Here is a 13161-nt window from a genome sequence, read left to right as displayed (position 1 = left end):
AGGGAGGAATTTAGGATTGGTCCGGAGAACAACTTTATTAAGATGCATCTGGAGAAAGGGTTCTTGAATGGTTAGTGCTTGTAGTTCACTAACACTTCGCAGAGAAGTAATGGCTACAAGGAAAGCAGTTTTCTATGTTAAGAATTGTAGCTCACATTTTATGTAAAGGTTCAAATGGAGGCCCCATTAGTCTTGTGAGAATGATGTTCAAATTCCACACAGGGGAAGGTGGCACTCTGGGGGGAATTATTCTTTTGAGTCCTTCCATAAAGGGCCTTTATGGCAGGTACTCTGAACAGTTATAGGTGTTGTCTATTTTGTAGATATGCTACTATGGCAGCGAGATGCAATCTGATGGAGGTATACACTAGGTTGCATCTTTCGAGGTGTAGTAAGTAGCCTATGATGTGCTGGATAGACGCATCTAGGGGGTTAGTGTTATTGTTATGGCAGTATACCACAAATGTTTTTCATTTGGCTGCATAGCATGCTCTCGTGGTAGGCCGTCTAGCTTCTTTGATGACGTTCATACAGTCAGGAGGAAGGCTAAGGTAACCGAATTCTAGGATTTCAGGAGCCAGATCGCTAGGTTGAGCTGAGCTGGGTCCGGGTGCTGGATTTCTCCATGGCTCTGGGTTAAGAGGCGTGGAGAGAGGTGTAGTGTTTGGTGCGGAACTACTGAGAGTTCCAGCAGTGTGGTGAACCATGGCTGTCTGGCCCATGTTGGAGCAACTAGGATGAGCTTTAATGAGTGTTGTGGTAGTTTGCGCACCACTAGTGGAATGAGTGGGAGAGGTGGAAAAGCGTACGCAAATCTGCCTGACCAGTTCATCCATATTGCATTGCCTTTGGACAATGGGTGAGGATACGTGGCGGCGAAGTTTGGGCATTGGGCGTTTTCTTGGGTGGCGAAGAGGTCTATCTGTGGTTGCCCCCAAGTCTGAAAAAACGGCTGAAGAACTTGTGGATGAAGTTCCCACTCGTGGATTTGTTCTGTTTGACGACTCAGGTCGGCTATTGTGTTTTGGACTCCCGGAAAATGTTGGGCTAGGAGAAAAATGTTCTGAGGTATAGCCCACCTCCATATACACTGTGCAAGGTGAGAGCTGCACAGAGTGTGTCCCGCCTTGTTTCTGGATGTAATACATGGCTGTCATGTTGTCGCTGCGGACTAAGACAGTCTTGCCGGATATATGTTTTTGGAATGCTTTTAGGGCTAGGAAGATGGCTAGTAACTCTAAAAGGTTGATGTGGAGTAGTTTTTGTTGAGGTGTCCACCTGCCTTGCTGACCTTGAGCCTGGTTCCATTGGTGTGCTAAGCACTCTTGGAGATGACGCATCTGGAGTCTTGCATGAGGTACTATGAATATGCAAGAGGCCATCATCCCTATGGAGTTGCATGAACACTCAGTGAGAAAGTGCCTCTGTATATACTGTTCCTTAATAGGTACAGGGTGTACAGAGTCCACAGTCCCCAGGGTTTGACAGAGGTTAAAGTTAGGTATAACCTTACTCTCTGAAGTGGTAGCTTGGTCGAGCAGTAAGGCAGTACCAGAGGACAGTGTAAAGCATTTGTTGTACACACTCATTCAGCAAATGGTTTCACACACTCAATAACTGAACTCTAGACCAATGGTTTATATATAAAAAATATATGCTTGTTTTACTTTAGAACCAACACTTGGGAGTTAAAATATACTTTCTCAACAGTAGATGTTTCATATAAATACTTTTGCAGTATGCAATAGATTTTAGTAAACAGTTACAAGAGGTTGCAGTAGGCAACTCTATTTTTAAACACAACAATACATTGAGCTCAATGGTAAATTCAAGTTATTTGCTGCAGATTACTTTTTAGATTACTTTTTGAATTCCAGGACTGGATCCTAGATTCAGTCCTGGGTCAGTTCTCAGAATCAAGTGATGAAAGTCGACTTAAGTACTGTAATGATTTTTAACTAATATTTAGCTATTTTTAAAAGTTGACACTTAGAAAATATTTCAGAGAAAACAATCAATGATTCCCTATGGAAGAAAATGCAGGTTACAGGTACAGTATGTTCTCGTTACTTTTGTAATCCAGTACTGGGTGCCTAGACTCAGTACTGGGACCTTTATCCAAAACAGGTAAGCAATTACGTTTTCAGTTATTACACGATTTTTGAAGAATATTTAAAGATTGCAGAAATCGACACTTATCCGAAATTTCACAGAAAAACAGTCAATGGTTTCCTATGGAAGAAAATTGAGTTAAGGGTAAGTACAGTTGTAGAGATTTTTTATAGAGTCAGTGCTGGGCACCAAGATCCAGCACTGGGAGTTCACCTAGGAACAGGTGAGTAAATTCGTTTTTGTCACTAGGCTGATTTTTGGTGAATATTTGAAGATTTGAAAAGTCCACACTTAGAAGAAATTTCAGGAAAAAGCCAGTCAATGTTACCCTAAGAGGAAAATAGAGTTTGCGGTTTAAGGGTAAGTACTCTACTGGCAGAGTTGAGGTTCTGGACACAGACTCAGGGGTCTCCCAGGGTCAGGTAGGTACAGTTGGTTCACCCTCAGCGGCTCTAGGGCGGCCGGGTGCAGAGAGAGTTAGGCCCAATGTTATCCTATGAGGGATAGGGGGGGCCTTGTTTGGTGGCTGCTGACTGGCAAGCCACGCGGCTGTGGGAGCTGGGCTCTTGGTCACTTACTCAGGGCAAGTGGGGAAGTAGGAAGGAGTAGAGTTTTCACTGCCAGGGCCACTCGGGCGGCTGGGTGCAGAGTGCTTTTGAGCCCTCGGGCGCTCAGTAGATGTCAATGGGAAATCTCCGGTTAGGAAAAAGACTGCAAGCTCAGAGACGAGGACTCCTCAGGTGCCACCACCACTTCGAGAGGTAAGTTGGGTAGTTGGAGGATAGGTAGGTACCCCGGGGTTGGACACAGGGGGCCGTGGGGCACAGCGTGCAGGGGTGCCTTTAGGTGTCGGAAAAATGTTCCCCTCAGTTGATCGCGGTTGGGGGGGCACCTGGTTCTGAGGCTGCAGGCTTCTTCAGGAATGTCGAGGGAGGTCCTTGGGTGCCGGACTCGGGGTCACAGTAGCCGTGGGGTCGTTCTCAGGGTCTTTGTTCACTCCGGCACTGGCCAGGCTCGGCTGGTGCAGAGTGTGCTGGGTTCGCGGTTCCGGGCTGCTGCCAGGGGTTAGAGATAGGTTTCGAGTAGAGCCTCTACTCATGGGAGTCCCAGGGGCTTAGAGCCAAAAGGTAGCCAGGCCCTCCGGGGTTGGTGAGGTTGCTGGCCACGAGAGATGCCGCGCTGGAGCAGGAGCAAGTTCGAGGGTCAACAGGCCGGTAGGGCTGGAGCCAAAGCAGTTGGTGTCTTCCTCTTTTTAGCAGCTGCAGGGCAGGTCTTTGTTCTTCTTGCTCTTCTTGTAGTTTCGAATCTGGAATCTGGGGAAGGAAGGTTCAGGGTGCCCCTAAATACTAGATTTAGGGGTGTTACAGGTAGGTGAAGGGCAGGGGCCAATGGGTCCCTGTCCTGGGGTGGGTACACCCCCTATCCTGCCTCTCTCCTGTGGGAGGGGGGCAGGAGCCTAGTCCTGATTGGGCAGGGCTTCCCATATTCAAGATGGCGAGAGCCCGGAGATGTGCTTCACCTCGCCTCCCCCACCTGAGGGGTGGGGTTGGCAGGCTGGCACATCCCCTGTCCTTATTTGGGGTTTCCGGCCAAGCTTCCCTCCAGAGTGGGGGGTTGCAGTGGCCTGGGGAAGCTCACAGAGGCGGAATGCCTTTGAAGCTTCCCCCTGCCCATCCTGGGGGAGGAGATTTAGCACCTCGCCCAGGATGTGCATTGTTGCAGACCCAGGAGAGCAGGGGCTCTCCTACCCAGGGGTCCAGCAACATGTCTGCTGTGTGGCAGCCTAGGCAGCCTCAGAACAGACGTGGATTGTAGGTTAGGTTTCAGGGGGCCTCTCTAAGATGCCCTCTGTGGTGCTTTGTACATTAAATCACACACTGGCATCAGTGTGGATTTAATGTGCTGAGCAGTTTGATATCAAACTTCTCAGTCTTCAGTGCTGCCATTATGGTGCTGTGGAGTTCGTGTTTGACAAGCTCCCAGCACCATATACTCTTAGCTGGCAGCACCGCACTTACAGGACCCAGGAATGGACCTGGGTACTGAAGGGGCACAGGGCTCCTGCCTCTGTGTCCACACCACTGGCATAGGGCACCCAGCTAGAGGGGTGGCTGATGTATGCCAGGGCAGTGTAGGTTGTGGGCATGGCACACAGGGATGTGTGCCATGTCGACTCTCTGTTTTGTCTTGTATCCAGACACTCAGCCTGCAAGAGCAGTGTGTGTGTTAGGGTACAGGGCCTCTAAGGGTGGCACAATGAGTGCTGCAGCCCTTAGAGGCCTTCCCTGGTCACAAGGCCCTGGGTACCTAGGGTACCATTTACCAGGGCCCGACATGTGGCCAGGGTTTGCCAATTTGGGTTTTGGCTGTTAGGCAGTTTTTAGGGAAGGAACACAGGCCCTGGGCACCTGATTGGCAGGAGCCCAGGGCACAACAAGGAAAAGTGCATCAGCTATTTAGGCAAAAAAAAAGGGGGGGGAGGGGTTTACTGCAACAGAAACCCACTTTCTTACACACTCGAGCTGGAAGAGAGTGTTGCGGTTGGAATCTGGTGAGAAGAGCTTGCATGCTTGCTATTCTGGCGGGACTGGGATAGGTGAGCGCTCTTGAGGTATCTATTGTGGCACTGAGGTATTGTTGCGTGTGGGACGGTTGGAGCTGGGACTTGGGATGATTTATTGTGAATTCCAGGTCGTGAACTTGTTGAATAGTGGCGTGAGTGTGTTGTATACACTGATTGTACGATTTGGTTTTTATGAGCCAGTCGTCTAGGTATGGGAAGACATGTATGTTTTGTCTTCTTAGATGTGCTGCCACTACTGCTAGACGCTTAGTGAACACTCTTGGTGCTGTGGTTACTCCGAATGGGAGCACCTTGAATTGATAGTGCTGACCGTCCACTACAAATCTTAGATATTTTCTGTGAGCGTTGTGAAGAGGAATGTGGAAATGGGCGTCCTTGAGGTCTAGAGTAGCAAGGAAGTCGCCCTGGGAAAGCAGAGGGAGGACCTGCTGAAGTGTGACCATGTGGAAATGATCTGAATGCATGTATATGTTTAGCGGTCTGAGGTCTAAAATAGGCCTTCGAGATCCGCCCTTTTTTGGTATGAGGAAATAGAGGGAGTAGACTCCCTTGTTTTGTTTGTGCAGGGGAACTGGTTCTATTGCACTCCTTTGTAGGAGGGAGATTACCTCCTGCTTTAACAGTGAGAGATGTTCTTGTGACATTGGACGGTGTTTGGGTGGGGTGTTTGGGGGGGGGGCAGATGTTAGTTCGAGACAGTAGCCTGATTGAATTATTTCGTGGACCCACCTGTCTGAAGTGATGTTTATCCAGGCAGGGAGAAATTGGTGGAAAAGTCAGGGGGAAGTGGAGGGAAGTCATGGGGTAGGTGTGGAGGCAGAGCGGGAGTTGTTATTTTTGCCTCTGCCTTTGCTGTTATTCCCCCTGTAACCACCCCTTTGGTAACCTCTAGCAAAGGTGGATTGTGCGGGAGCTTTATAAGAGGTGGAAGGGCTATCTGAGGAGTAGGCTCGATGGGTGCTTCTGAATGATGAGCGACGAAAGGATCATCTTGGAGCTTGCGATTGCAAGGCTCCCATAGATTTGGCAGTGTCTGAATCCTTTTTCATTTTTTCGAGGGATACGTCCACGTTTGGCTCAAATAAGTGTTGCTCATCAAAAGATTGATTTAGTATAGAACTCTGGACTTCTGGTTTAAAACCTGATATCCGTAACCAGGCATGCCTGCGCAAAAGGACACTGGTGTTGATTGCCCTTGAGGCAGTATCTGCTGCATCTAGGGAACAGCGAATCGAGGTATTGGTGATAGTTTTACCCTCATGGATTAGTTCACTGGCCCTGTTTTTGTGTTTGTCAGGGAGGTGCTGCATTATGGACTCAAGTTCGTCATAATGTGCCCTGTCATATCTGGCTAGGAGCGCTTTGTGTGAGAAAGTGGCTCTGTATATACTGTTCCCAAATAGGAACAGGGTGTACAAAGTCCACAGAGGTTTGGCAGAGGCTAAAGTTAGATATGAACTTACTCTCTAAAGTGGTAGCTTGGTCGAGCAGTAAGGCAGTATCAGAGGACAGTGCAAAGCATTTGTTGCACACACTCAGCCAGCAAATGGTCTCACACACTCAATAACTGAACTCTAGGCCAATGGTTTATATATAAAAAATATATGCTTGTTTTATTTTAGAACCAACAATAGGTATTAAAATATACTTTCTCAGAACGAGATGCTTTGTTTAAATACTTTTGCAATATGCAATTGACTTTTGTAGAAAGTTACAAGTGGTTGCAATAGGCAACACAGATCTAAACACAATAATGCATTGAGTTCAAAGGAAGTTTCAAGTTATTTGCCACAGATTACTTTTAGGATTACTTTTGGAATTCCAGGACTGGATCCTAGATTCAGTCCTGGGTCAGTACTTGAAATCAAGTGATAAAAGTCGACTTAATTACTGTGATGATTTTTAGACAATATTTTGCTATTTTAAAAGTTGACACTTAGAAAATATTTCATAGAAAACAGTCAATGATTCCCTATGGCAGAAAATTCAAGTTGCAGGTACAGTATGTTCTCGTTACTTTTGTAGTCCAGTACTAGGTGCCTAGACTCAGTACTGGGACCTTTATCCAAAACAGGTAAGTAATTACGTTTTCAGATATTATACGATTTTTAAAGAATATTTAAAGATTGCAGAAATTGACACTTAGAAGAAATTTCACAGAAAAATACTCAATGGTTTCCTATGGGAGAAAATTGGGTTACTGGTAAGTACAGTTGTAAGTATTTTTCAGAGTCAGTGCTGGGCACCAAGATCCAGCACTGGGAGCTCACCTAAGAGCAGGTGAGTATTTTCGTTTTACTCGGCTGATTTTTTTTAAGATTTGAAAAGTCCACACTTAAAACAAATTTCAGGAAAAGCCAGTCAATGTTACCCTATGAAGAAAATTGAGTTATCGGTTTAAAGATAAGTACTCGACTGGCAGAGTTGAGGTTCTGGGCATAGACTCAGGGGTCCCCCAAGGTCAGGTAGGTACAGTTGGTTCACCCTCAGCGGCACAAGGGCGGCCGGGTGCAGAGAGTTAGGGCCAATTTTATCCTATGAGAGGTAGGGGGGCCTTGGTTGACGGCTGCTGACTAGCAGGCCACACGGCTGTGGGAGCTGGGCTCCTGGTCACTTACTCAGGGCAAGTGGGGAAGTAGATAGGTGTAGAGGTTGCACTGCCAGGGCCACTCGGGCGGCTGGGTGCAGGGTGCTTTTGAGCCTTCGGGCGCTCAATTGATTTCAAAGGGAAATCTCCGGTTTAGAAAAAGACTGCAAGCTCGGGGACGAAGTTTCTTCAGGTGCCACCACCACTTCGAAAGGTAAGTTGGGTAGTTGGAGGATAGGTAGGTACCCCGGGATTGGGCACAGGGGGCTGCGGGGTGCAGGGGTGCCTTTTGGTGTTGGGATATCTTACCCTCTGTTGATCGCGGTTGGGGGGGGCACCTTGTTCTGAGGCTGCATGCTTCTTCAGAGGTGTCGAGGGAGGTCCTTGGGGGCCGAACTCGGGGTCACAGTCGCCGTCCGCGTGGTCTTTGTTCACTCCGGCACTGGCCAGGTTTGGCTGGTGCAGAGTGTGCTGGGTTCACGGTTCCGGGCTGCTGCAAGGGATTAGAAGTAGATTTTGAGTAGAGCCTCTTCTCATGGGAGTCCCAGGGGTTTAGAGTCAAAAGGTAGCCAGGTTCTCCGGGGTTTGTGAGGTTGCTGGCCACAAGAGATGCCGGGTTGGAGCAGGAGCAGGTTCGAGGGTCGACAGGCCAGTAGGGCTGGGGCCAAAGCAGTTTGTGTCTTCCTCTTCTAAGCAGCTGCAGGGCTGGAGGTCTTTCTTCTAGCTCTTCTTCGGATTTTGGAATCTGGGGAAGGAAGGTTCAGGGTGTCCCTAAATACTAGATTTAGGGGCGTTACAGGTAGGTGAAGGGCAGGGACCAATGGGTCCCTGTCCTGGGGTGGGTACACCCCCTATCCTGCCTCTCTCCTGTGGGAGGGGGCAGTAGCCTAGTCCTGATAGGGTAGGGCTTCCCATGTTCAAGATGGCGAGAGCCTATAGATGTGCTACACCTCGCCTTCCCCACCTGAGGGGTGGGGTTGGCAGGCTGGCACATCCCCTGTCCTTCTTTGGGGTTTCCGGCCAAGCTTCCCGCCAGAGTGGGGGGTTGCAGTGGCCTGGGGAAGCTCACAGAGGCAGCATGCTTTTGAAGCTTCCCCCTGCCCATCCTGGGGGAGGAGATTTAGCACCTAGCCCAGGATGTGCATTGTTGCAGGCCCAGGGGAGCAGGGGCTCTCCTACCCAGGGGTCCAGCAACATGTCTGCTGTGTGGCAGCCTAGGCAGCCTCAGAACAGACGTGGATTGTAGGTTAATTTTTAGGGGGCATCTCTAAGATGCCCTCTGGGGTGCTTGGTACATTAAATCCCACACTGGCATCAGTGTGGGTTTAATGTGCTGAGAAGTTTGATACCAAACTTCTCAGTCTTTAGTGTTGCCATTATGGTGCTGTGGAGTTTGTGTTTGACGAGCTCTCAGCACCATGTACTCCTAAATGGCAGCACTGCACTTACAGTGCCCAGGAATGGACCTGGGGTACTGTATTGGGCACAGGGCTCCTGCGCCCACACCACTGGCATAGTGCACCCAGCTAGAGGGGTGGCTGATATATGCTATGGCAGTGTAGGTGATGGGCATGGCACACAGGGATGTGTGCCATGTCGACTCTGTTTTGTCTTGCACCCAGACACCCAGCCTGCAAGGGCAGTGTGTGTGTGTGTAAGTATACAGGGCCTCTAAGAGTGGAACAATGAGTGCTGCAGTCCTTAGAGGCCTTCCCTGGTCACAAGGCCCTGGGTACCTAGGGTACCATTTACCAGGGGCTGACACGTGGCCAGGGTTTGCCAATTTGGGTTTTGTGTTTTTAGGGAAGGAACATAGTCCCTGGGCATCTGATTGGCAGGAGTCCAGGGCACACTCAGTCAAAGTACATTCAGCAATTCAGCAAAAAGTGGGGGCATACCATGCAAGAAAGATGGCACTTTCTCACACTTGGATGTTAGCAATGCGCCAAATATTTGCTGCATGTGACGCTGTGCCTTTGCCGGAGGCGTCTAGGAGTTTGGATTCCTTGTCTGGTGGTGGTGCGTCACCTGACGTTTGGGAATTTGCCCTCTTCCTGGCGTTAGAGACTACTAGTGAGTCTAGTGGTGCGGGGTTGATCATCTGCACCTCCTTCTGCATCGTCTGATGTGTCATCATCATCTATTGGGGTTGGTGATGGTGTGGGAGAGCGGTGTGGTAGGAGAGGAGGAGGAGGAAGATGAGAAGGAACTATTAATGGAGAGGTGGCAAAGTCTCTCTTCTTTGGTGGTGGACCAGGCTCAGGCATGTGTAGTGGTCTTTTTTTGATACTGAGCATTAAATGACCAGTCTTAGGATCCTTCATTAGAGTCTCTTGTGTTGGATCTGGTCGAAAAAGTTCATCTGTGGGAGACAGATCCATCGGTGCCGAGGGCTTCGGTGCCGTAGGTTTTTTGGGCCTCGCCTCGGTAGCGGTTCTAGTCTTGGAACCGTGTGGTTTTGCAGTGTCTTTGAGAGTTGGAACCGGGTGTTGTTTTTTCGGTTCCGAGGTTTTCTGTTTGGAAGTGTCGGGGCCTTTCGGTGGGCGGCTTTTAGCCCGAGGGTGTTGTCGGTGCCGAAGAGCTGGTGCAGACTTTTGATGCAGAGTGCTTCGGTGTGGGAGCAGCGGTCAGCGTGGATGATGTCGAAGACGCCTTTTTCTTCGGTGCCGGAGTTGGCTTGTCGGTACCGAGGGTAGCTGACACTAGCCCGAGTCGCCTAAAGGCTTTGCAGGCTTCCTTACCGGGCTAGAAGGTGGGGCATGGGAAGCAGTGTCTCGGCGTGCACCCGGGTCCGAAGGTGGGGTTGGTACCGAAGCCTTTTTCGACATTGTGGAGGGGGTGGGCGAGTCGGGGTCGACGTCTGTACTCACGGCCCTTTGAGCTGGAGTGATGTCTTCGGCGCCTGAATCGTCTGCTTTGGCGGCGCTGATGATGGCTTCCTCGACTGGACCCTGCTCCGGAACATCGACGCCCTCTTGAAAGATGTCGTCGGGGATCGAAGATGACGAGCGCGCCATTGTTCTTCGAGCTCATTGTTCCCGGATGGTCTTTTTGGATCGGAAGGAGGCACAAGCTGGACAGCCCCTGGCCTCGTGCTCCGGTGAGAGGCAGAGGTTGCACACCTCATGTAGGTCAATGTGGGGAAACTTCGACCCACATCGAGGACACTTTTTAAATGGCGTCCTTTCCATGAGCCGGAGATGAGGCCCTGGTCGGCCCGAAGGCCTTCATCAACGACCGGAATCGAAGACTTCGAGGGGAAGTGCCCGTGTGGTTGGAAACGCAATCGAAACAATACTGTCGAGATGGGAAGGATTGCGCGTCGAAGAGAAACTGTTAACGGTTCCGAGCTGGAACGCGTGAACACATCCGAGCCCGATGGCGGAAAAAAACAATCTGAGGATGGAGCCGAAGCCCATGCACACTATGATCCAAAGGAGGAGTCACATACCTCGTGACTTCCAAAGACTTTCCAAGAGAAAAACAACTGCAAACATCCGGGCCCAACACCAGGTGGCGATCTATGCACAGTGTGTAATCTGCAGCTCGTATGCCTCGAATATAGATTTATTTCTGAAGTCTTGCAATGAAATTATTAGAAGACTATTTAGTTGGTTTATTATATTTTGCGACTGTGTGCAAACTGCCTCGATACACAAAATGATGCAAATGAAAATAAAACAATCAATAATAATTTAGGAGAACTACCTATGTAGAATGTTTCTGGTGTTTCCTTGGACAACATGTTAAAAATTTCTTCTGTGTTCGGAGAGCGGAAGGTGGTTCTCAGGTCCTTGTACCTGCAACTCAGTTCAGCTCGGATGTCATATAATGTGATGTGCTTGTCACCATAGCCCTGAAAGTACACAAGCAAAAGGTTGGTAATAATCGTTAGATGCATTGATCAGTTAAACAAATATACTTGTCCGCTGCGTATTGAACTAACAAGTGTTCCAATGCTCAGGCAGTCTAATCTGGCAATACAATCTTGAGTATGGATACAAACACAAAGGTGAGCTAATGAATAATGCAGGACGATGCACTGTCCTGGTCTATCTGAAAGACACTACATAATGAGATGCCCGACCTGGGATTCTTATATTGACTGTACGGTGTAAATCAGATGCACGCACCAAAGTATTTTGAGATTCCACCTTTATTCACAGAAATTAAATAGGAACAATCAGCTAGGCTGTGACATCAATAGTAGAAATAATTAAGCATGGTGTAGGCATGTCAAGTGAAATTGTTAATTGGCTAGTAGCACTGATTGTATAGCAAAGACTGGGCATAACACAAAAGTCCAAAACAGGCATTTCGAGGACGCAGAGCGTGGAGGGGTAAAACTGCTCATCGGATAAATTCAGTATTAGGAGAGTAAAAATGAGCCATGCAAAGCACCATTCCACATAAAAACACAGACCATTTAGTATTTTAACTTCTAGGACTGTGTAAATGGAGAAAACAAGAGAGGTCGGCTGGCACGAGGAGAGATCATGGATATTTACGTAGGCCCACTTTCCTTGATGAATGTGTGACAGAAGGAGCGGCCCACCCCATGAAGTAAAGAGTAGCCCTAAATAGGGTGTTAAAATTCAAACAAAGAGAGGTAGGAAATTCCGTTCTTTCAAATAATATATCTATCGATATCTATCCAACTATATATCTATCTCCATCTAGCCATCTATAGCTATCTATTTAGATATTTAGATCTATCTATATTTCTATATATATTTCTATCTATATATCTATCTCTATATATCTATATTTCTATCTATATATCTATCTCTATATTGAATATGCTACTTACCAGTATGCATCTGTTCTTGGCATGTAGGGCTGCTGACATTCATATCTGTGCATAGATCGCCGCCTAGTGTTGGGTCCGGATGTTTGCACGTTGTTGTCCTGGAAGAGTCTTCGAAGTATCCTGGGATAGGTGACTCCTCCCCTGGACTACAGTGCGCATGGGCATCCTCTCCATCCTCAGATTGTTTTTCGCCATTGTGGCAGTGATGGAGTAGATACAGAAAGTGATGACCATGCTAACAGTAATTCTGAGAGCTGCAGCTGGTACAGGCGCCGGGGAGGAGGGAGGGCGATATGAATGTCAGCAGCCCTACATGCCAAGAACAGATGCATACTGGTAAGTAGCATATTCAGTTCGAGGCATGTGGGCTGCTGAATTCATATCTGTGCATAGAATACATAGCAGTACCTCCTATTAGCGGCGGCTACCAGGGCCAGCTGCAGCGGTCTGAAAAAGAGTTTTGAGAAAAGCCTGTCCTACAGCTGCCTGCTGTTTTGATTGCACATCTACACGATAGTGTTTGGTAAATGTGTGTGTAGTGGACCAGGTGGCTGCTCTACATATATCATGCAAAGGGATGTTTCCTAGGAAAGCCATGGAGGCCCCTAACTTACGTGTTGAGTGGGCTCGTGGTGGAATCGTTAATGTGCGTTTAGCCTTTTGATAGCAAATTTGAATACATTTAACGATCCATCTGGCTATACCTGCTTTGGAGATAGCGTTACCTTTGTGGTGTGGGGCAAAGGCAACGAAAAGTTGTTTTGTCTTCCTAAAGATTTTAGTCCTGTCGATATAGTACATGAGGGCTCTCTTCACATCTAGTGTATGGAGTGCTCTTTCTGCGACAGTTTGTGGGTTTTGAAAGAAAACAGGCAGTTCAATAGTTTGATTCATGTGGAACTGCGATATCACCTTGGGCATGAATTTGGGGTTGGTACGTAGTACGACCCTGTTGGCGTGAACCTGTATAAATGGCTCTTGAACGGTTAGTGCCTGGAGTTCACTAACTCTTCTTAAAGAAGTGATCGCTACTAGGAAAGCTACTTTCCAGGTAAGGAATTGAATCTC

General features: G+C 48.2%; 1 protein-coding gene across 1 annotated transcript in view; it reads right to left on the bottom strand.

Moving 5' to 3' along the window:
- The window catches only part of SUPT6H (SPT6 homolog, histone chaperone and transcription elongation factor), a 1106805-nt gene that overhangs the window by 220380 nt on the left and 873264 nt on the right, over window positions 1-13161 (bottom strand). Inside the window, exon 26 of the mRNA XM_085649126.1 lies at window positions 10992-11139. Within this exon, the coding sequence (XP_085505252.1) occupies window positions 10992-11139 (148 nt within the window). The remainder of the gene's footprint in view (window positions 1-10991; window positions 11140-13161) is intronic.

Source organism: Triturus cristatus, chromosome 3_2, assembly GCF_964204655.1.
Source record: "Triturus cristatus chromosome 3_2, aTriCri1.1, whole genome shotgun sequence".
Classification (NCBI taxonomy): domain Eukaryota; kingdom Metazoa; phylum Chordata; class Amphibia; order Caudata; family Salamandridae; genus Triturus; species Triturus cristatus.
Note: the sequence above shows the minus strand (reverse complement) of the source record. Positions and strands in the feature narration are given on the sequence as shown.